Consider the following 7,974-nt stretch of genomic DNA (forward strand, 5'->3'; position numbering starts at 1 on the left):
ATTATAAGCCTATTGATTTGTGTTGCAGGACGTCTTTGTAATGGAAATAAATAGTAAGATTATGAAGCCGAACACACTCTCTTCCAGATGAATTAGGTTAGTCCTTAATTCCAAGAGTTAAAGTAGCTGTATCAAATAAAAGCAAAGATGCATCTAAGAAATTAAAAAAACGCGTTGAGTTCCTCACATTTCAAAATTAAATATTTAATATAGGCTATTACAATTAACATGTAATGAGACGATGCCCCTCACTCCTCCCCCTCGATTCGCCCTCCCGCCCTCCCTCCGTCATTAATTGGTCAGCCTCTGACAGGATTACACGAGTCTCCTCAATTGAACACAGAGAAGTTACACGTTCGGGTATCCTGTAGGACACTGCTGCTTTGGACAAACAAACGAACAAACAAATAATTTGAGAATTTGACCCTGGCTACTTTTTCGGTACGTGAATCTGAAGCGTCAGTAGATTAGATGTGTTTGGGTGACACGAGTCGACATCAGGTCTGCTGTGCTGCTATCATTGGATTAAATGTTGTCTGTTGCTGCTGATGGTCTCTGCTGCTGCGCGCCCTGCAGCCTCCAGCACAAATGACTAATGTGGTTCCTGAATACACGCCTGCTCTGAAGTGAAGACAAACTTACTTCATTTTAGACTTCAAGTCGTCATGATGACTCGGATTTTCTGGGACACTATTTTCCTTTTAAGTGGTGAGTAGCTGATTTAGCGTCTAAATCTGCCTTTAATATGTGTCTACATCTCACTCTGACTTCATTTAATGTTGAATATTTACATTAATGTTGAAATAACTGTTATCAGGGATGAATAGGAGATGAGGTCTCTTAGTATGGTCCAATATCACTCATATTTACGTATCAATTCACTGGATTATTTATGATTTACACTAGGAATCAATACAGTGCTCCCATTGAAATGCTAAGTGTTTGGCACTCAATATTGATTTGATTATACCTTCCACCTCAATATATTCCGTTTTATTTTGTTTATCCTCTGTGATGGCTTTTAAATAAAGTGGGTGTGTTGTTTGGATCTGTTTGGTTGACATTTTTTTATGGTGAAGAAAAGAAGAATTAAAATGACCATAATTCTTCGGATGTTTCTGTTTCTGTACAAACCAGCCTCTCTGTGCTGTTTTCTGTCTCTGGTTGTGGTTGCGTGTCTTCTCAGACAGGACCTGCTGTATTTATAGTGCTTTGGTCTCATCCTTTAAGTGCATGCTTGACCCTGTTACTATTGTTGGGTACCAGTTACTCAATGAAGCATCGATATCACATTGAGAACATGGTCACATGATCATAAGTGTACATCAGGAGACTACAACCCCCTTATCATAAATGATATGTGACATCTGGTTTTCCTTTGGGTAACATCTCTCTATATAATATATAAGGAAAATGTATACATTTTTTATTATCTCATGAAGGTACTTTTAGTATGATAGTGGTGATTCAGTGTTTCTTTCTCTTTATTTTTTACATCAGGAATCTATCACAGATTAACAGTCGGCTACTTTCCGTCTCTGCAGGTTCCCTCTTTACATTTGGAGCAGGGCCCAGCAATTCAACGATCATTGAAGCCAGCATTTCCATCGAAACACACTCCACTGCTTCTCCGAGCACTTCCACAAGCAGCTCTGAAAGCACCAGCACCCGAAGCACAACTACCACAAGCTTTTCAACAACTGCAACCACCATCCCTCCAGTTACAAGTACACCATCCTTGTCATTTAAAGAAGTAGAATAAAAAGTCTTTAAGACCGTAATCCATTCATGCTGAAACGTTGCCTCCACATCAAGCATTCTTTATCTGCTATTATCCTCTTGCAGGGTTTTTTTTGTTATTTTTTCACATCAGATCACATTTTAACCGCTGTTTTTTTTTTGTCTCTTTGCGTGCAGGTTCCTTCTATAAGTTTCTCTCAGAGCCAACAGTTGTTGAGCCTGGCATTTCAGTCACTACATCTTCCACTGCTGCTCTGAGCACCTCAACATCCAGCACTGGAACAACCAGCGGCGGGAGCACGACTACTACAACCACCTCAACGACTGCAGCTAACGTCTCTCCAGTTAAAAGTACGTCAAATTGTGATCATGTCATGTCTATATGCAAGGGAAGGTGGAAGCTCACTGTCAGCCCATTTCCTTTAAATACCCACAGTTTGTCTTGTAAATCTGTCCTCATTGAAGCCCTTGATCCTCTCCAAGTGCAGTGTTGCCCTCACAGCCGGATTTCTCTGCCCTGTGAATCTTCCCGTTGAGCTGCAGTGCATGCGGACAGTGTGGCGCTCACTGATAATTGATCCTCTTAGAATGAGCGAGGGGAAGCTATTGTAATAAATTAAAGGTTATGAGCTGTATCCATGAGCAGGACATTCACTCGTTTCACAAAAGCTGCACCTACAGAGAGTATGGCATTTTTTATTATCATTTGAAATCAACTAAACGTGCCCAAAAGGCTGGTTTCCATCCCAGTGTTCCTCCTGTCTGGCTGCCAAAATCACATGGGAAGGGAGCAGGGTTGGTAGGCAGATGCCTCAGGGACAACAGAGGGCTTTCACAGAGTCTGAAAGAAGGAGACAATACATGTAGGCTGCAATCCAAAAGCCCATTTACCGATGGAATGGAGTGTGTGACGAAGGCTGTAATGCAGATATCTGTCTGCATGTTCATCCTCCTTCCCACCCTGAATGCCACACTGTGCATCTGTTTGCAAGCTCGAGGAACACTGAACGTTGTTTGGGTCAGTTATGCAGAAAATGTGTCTGACTGTACAGCTGACCTGTGCGATATGTCCTATTTTCCTTGGTGAAGTATCTTTGTTCTTAGTGAAAACTGAGACAGCTGCTTGAAAAACCGGTTTTGATTCCTGCTTTTCATCTGTGAACTCTCTTGAGAACCATAATGGGGCTTAACAGACAGAGGGTTTTTGTTCGCTGTGTCTCAATGGGACATTTTCTTGACTCTGATTGTCCCTTCTAGGTATAAAGTGAAAGCTGTAAGCCAGCATGAATCCACACGCTACTGGTGACAAAAGGCTTCAGAGTGCTGGTGGTGGTGTGGGTGTCATCTTTAGGGTTTAGTACATGTTGTTGTTTTATGTCTCCACAGTCTTAGTTTTTTTTTTTTAGATTTTATGATATTTAACTCTGTCATGTTGTGGGTCAGGCTGATTGTACTCAGATTATATTTGATAATGTTATTGAGGGTAGATTTCATGCCTTCAAGGACCTCTAACAATGGGTGTTTCCCGACAACAAATAATACTGATTCCTATTCAGAGTAAAAGGAAATACCTTACATAAAACATTCCATGAAAATGTCAACGATATCTGGTCTCCCTCCCTCACAGAGTTTGTGGCAGCGGCTGTTCGGTCTCACTTTGACGACTGTCCCGACTCCCACCGCCACTTCTGCTTCCACGGCACATGTCGCTTCCTGATATTAGAAGAGACGCCTGCGTGTGTGTAAGTTATTGTCCCGCATATATTCTTTGAACATTTTTGTCTTGAGATCTGGATTATGCATCATATAAGAGCAAAATGCCACCATTCATAAAAACTACATAGGTGAAAACCACCAATCTGGTTTCTGGTTTAATAGTGACAGAGTCCTGTCATCAGTAAATATGATGATGAGTATCTTGAAATCAATGGCCAACTGAATTTGAAGTGTCACTGAAAGAAACTGTCTGTTCACTTGAATTTAGATCTTTGATTTATGTTTTTTCATCTCTTAGAAAAGTGACCTCTCGCCGTCTAGTACAGTAGTTATATCATTTAATGTTAAAAACAACTAGAAGTGTTGGGATTTCCCATCAGCTGATGACAGTATTTTTAGCTTCCTATAAATAGAAAAGAAAAGATAACAAAATCTGCACACCAAGGAGCTCACGTTTGAAGGATTCATTTATAAGTGACATTTTCTTCTTCAGACTGAGGAAGAGCACGTTAGCTCAAATCTTCACTTATCAGTAAATTCTTCAAGCAGGAGCTTCTTGGTGTTCGGTTAATGTTCGCTTTTCTTTACCTAGTTGTGTTTTTGGATCCAGCACCCACTGAGGGATGTGTGTGTCTTTTTTGATTTTCAGCTTCCTATGAATGCATTGAACTGTTATACTGACGGATAATATTGTGGATGTGTTCTGATGGGATTCTGCGTCCCTCTTGCAGGTGTCATCCGGGCTTTGTGGGGATGAGGTGTGAGCATGCGGACCTGCTGGCTGTAGTAGCAACGAACCACAGACAGCAGACCGTCGCCACAGTGCTGGTGTTGTGTGTGATCGGATGTGTTCTCATCATGGTGCTGTGTACACTTCTACAGTAAGTCACAACGATTATATCTTTTTTTTTTTTTTTTTTTTTTAGCTTTTGATGAGAGACAAAAAACAGTTTTAGTCTTAGGGCAGTAAGTCATTTTATTTCAGTACTGAAGCTGGTGGACTGTGTAAGAAAGATTTTGAGTACCTGTGTGTTTCCTGGCAGCTGCTGGTGGAGGCAGGACTGTCGCAGGCGGAGGCACGCGCATCACTTTGTCACAGAGAAGCACGGAGCATCCTTCTATCCTTCTGAGAGCGGTACCGTATTTATTTATTCTTCAAGTTCACAGATCTTTTCGCCAGCATCTTTTGAGGTTGCAAATAACTGAACTCAAGAGCATATGTAACAACTGAAGGCATTGAGGAAAACGTAATATCTTACTGCATGTAGATGAGCGTAGAGCTACAGTTGCAGGTCAAGATCTCTGTGTCTAAGTTGAAACACAGTATATTGTAGATGTCAGCAGTTAAAGAGGAAAATTATGTTTCACAGGTTAAGGTATAAGGCTGGCTTTATTTAAAACTTTATATGAGAGTCTTATGTCTTAAGACTTTCAATTTCTGTCTCCTTGAGCAGTTGTTAGCAAACATAACTCGGACAGGAGAAAATTATTTATTTGCTGGGGACTATTTTCAGCTGCGGATCAATCCACATTTTATGTGCAAGTGTTAATATCTGGCAAGAAGATGGATTCATTTTAAATAAACTTGAGTTAAGTTGAAGTTTGTGATTGTGTTAATGAAGAAACAACTAGAGTAATATGTAGCTCATAGATTCCTTTATAATAGTTTGGTTCAAACATGGCGCCTTGAGGCACAGAGTAAAATGTTATTTCAGACTGTCAGACTGAGACGATCCTCATATTAAGGGGCAATTTTGGGTCTATGTAGTCAACTTATCTTTGGAAGACCATGTCATTCATGTGGAGGCAATAATAGAACAAATAGTTAAATAGTAATAGTGCTTTATTATTTCCCTTTCAGTGGTTTGAGAAGACGTCTCACTTGGACACGAGCTGGATGCATAACAGCGTGTTTAGTTTTCTTCATGTGTCCGGTGCACAGAGCCTCAGGACTGTTTCCAAAGTGCTATCCACATGTATGGATCGAAGAGATGTGGCCATGTGCAAAGAGGTCAAATGTTCCTGGTAATATATACTTTTTTCCACTGAGTGACTTTTGACCTGCAGAACCTTAGGAACGTGCTCACTTCTGTCTTTGATTCTGAGGAAAAAACAGCAGAACTGCAACAGTGAGTCTGAACTCTGAGGATGAAGCTGGTGCTGAACCCTACGCGAGAGGAGCGCTGTGTTTCCTCACTCTTGTTCATGGCTGGCCTAGAGGACATTAGACATGATCTTACAGGGCCGTTCATCATCGTGTGGGAGCTGTTGAATTGGAACTTTGTTTACTTGCGGACTGCAGGACAATGATAATTCATTTTCTTAAGTCAGACAACCCCAATTCCTCTTTTTGTCTTTTAATAATGTTGCACATTTTTTTCATCAGAAGCACAGAGGACATTTTAAAGAAAAAAATGGTGGGAAAACTGATGCTTTAAAAACCTTTTTAGTGTCTGTTTTTTAAAGGAGGAACTCACTTCACCTGACATGAGTAGGAATTGTGAAAGACTGAATACTTTAATGGATTAAAACCCTGCGATCAATAATTCTAGACAGAGTTTGCAACGTAGAATTCTAGTACGCTTTTTTTTATGATGATACAGGTACATTGGACTCCAGTGTTCTTACTGAAGCTGCAATATTTGTCAGTTTTGTATTTTTATTCCTGAGCGGTACTTGAATGTGTTCATGCATGAGAGGTTTTTTTTAATTTAATTTTGCGTGCTATAACTTTAACAACACATATACACAAACACAGAGGGAGGCCACATTGTTCCTATTGGCCTATTATATTGTTGCACTTTTTTTCTGCAAGCTTGCTCTCTATTCTTAAAAGAACTGCACTTACGGTACAATGTAGTCACGTGGAAATAATAAAATCCTAATGAGAGATGCCAAATACACTAGTTTCTAACATTGCCTGAATGAGCGCTGAAAGGAAGAGGCATGCTGTTCGTACACTTCCACCTAAGCATGCATGCACTTAAATCACAGTTACTACTTTTTAAAGTACAAAAAAAAAGAAGTTTTTTATTTCAAGAGTTTTGTGTTATAGCATTGGCTCTGCTTTAAATTTGAATACTATCGAAGCCTCTGATGGAGAATTCAAATCAAAATATTTACAATTTTCTCTAAATTGATTCAGGAATACAAAACAATGATTTCAAACTGACAGTAGAGTGTTTATGCTCTTTGTGTGATCTGATTAAAAAAAAAAGTCCTTAAAATGAATGTGATGGTATATTTATGCCATGAGACTCTGTGTGAGATGAAACGTCTTTGTTTACAGTAGGCGATGATATTTACAATCAGCATAGGTGTAAAATATTTTTACAGCATTGATATGTAAATAATGAATTCACACAGGGATATGAAATGAACATTTACCAAGTCTCCTGTAAAGGAGAACTTTATGCTTTGACTTTGTCCTATTTATGTTGTCATAATTGGAAAGCTGTTGTTATCTTCATTTGATTTCCAATGAATTAAAAAAAAAATGCAAGTGTTCGAGCGTGAGTGCTGTTTTCTTTATGTTCTTCTAAATACTCTGGAGTCTGTTACCCGATACATCGCGTGACTCTCTTTTCACTTCCCAAGCCTCTTTATTTTCTCTCTCTTTCTCTCTCTCTCTTCAAATACCCGATTTTCTGATGCGCCGCTCTTCTATTTTTCTCTTCCACTGAATATTTCAAGACCAGAGAAATGCCAACGTGAAACTCAGAACCCCGGGCACAATTAAACAAAGAGCTGAACTCTTGAGTGCTTTTATAGCTGAAGGAAATGTTTCTTCACTCGTTTTTTTCTGCATCGCCATTATGTCTTGTTATTTATTTGTCTTTTAGACTTAACAGAACGTATACGCTTTAATGCTTAAAGCCTTTGTTCAATGTGCAAGATGATGCCATATACATCCTCTTGTTTTCTAAGTACCCATTTGATGTCTTTGTGTTGGCGTCTTCCCTCTTTACATCAGCATCTCCTCGGGTCTTCCCTTTCGCTCTCTCTCTCTCTCTCTCTCTCTCCGTACGAGGAGCTTGGTTTTGTTTCACAATCCCATTATGTCTGCAATTGGATTTCTGTGGAGTCCTTTAGATCCGTCTGGCTGAGCTACTAAACCAGCTTTGAATTAAGCAGCTCTTGTGGGTGCTTCCCTGAAGACACACAATAGCCTTTAACAAACAAAAGACTTGAAAGGGAAGTACATGAAATCAGAGAGCAAAGGAATCAACGTGGAAAAGAAAGACTTTATAAATAAAATACTTTGTATGTACACATGTTGTAATGCTGAGTTGAAAAATGTGTTGCCTTTAATCCCAGAAGAATTCTTTTGAACTCTTTCAATCTGATTTGGACAAATGTCAACCCCTATTCCCCATTAGAGGCTTAATCTCTGCTGTGAATTGTGGATGCCATTTCGCTAGTTTTTTCCCCCTCTGCTTCCTCTACTCGCGCTTTTGATCTTCAGCCCAACACTCTCAGTATCTGCCTTTGACCAGATGGTTGAGAATAAGGGTATTT

General features: G+C 39.7%; 1 protein-coding gene across 1 annotated transcript; it reads left to right on the forward strand.

The window, feature by feature from the left end:
* The first annotated feature begins 310 nt into the window (after positions 1-310).
* tgfa (transforming growth factor, alpha) lies at positions 311-6,963 on the forward strand. The gene is made up of 7 exons (XM_061042932.1): positions 311-708; positions 1,545-1,727; positions 1,918-2,091; positions 3,368-3,482; positions 4,188-4,337; positions 4,500-4,591; positions 5,318-6,963. The coding sequence occupies exons 1-7, from the start codon at positions 666-668 to the stop codon at positions 5,323-5,325; spliced, it is 765 nt and encodes a 254-aa protein (XP_060898915.1). The 5' UTR covers positions 311-665; the 3' UTR covers positions 5,326-6,963.
* The last annotated feature ends 1,011 nt before the right edge of the window (positions 6,964-7,974 follow it).

The sequence above is a fragment of the Labrus mixtus genome, chromosome 7, assembly GCF_963584025.1.
Source record: "Labrus mixtus chromosome 7, fLabMix1.1, whole genome shotgun sequence".
NCBI lineage: Eukaryota > Metazoa > Chordata > Actinopteri > Labriformes > Labridae > Labrus > Labrus mixtus.

Coding starts and splice junctions, on each gene's coding strand:
- tgfa (XM_061042932.1), top strand. CDS start 666: ATGATGACTCGGATTTTCTGGGACACTATTTTCCTTTTAAGTG. Junction 2,092..3,367: donor TAACGTCTCTCCAGTTAAAA/GTACGTCAAATT, acceptor CCTCCCTCACAG/AGTTTGTGGCAGCGGCTGTT. Junction 4,338..4,499: donor GTGCTGTGTACACTTCTACA/GTAAGTCACAAC, acceptor GTTTCCTGGCAG/CTGCTGGTGGAGGCAGGACT.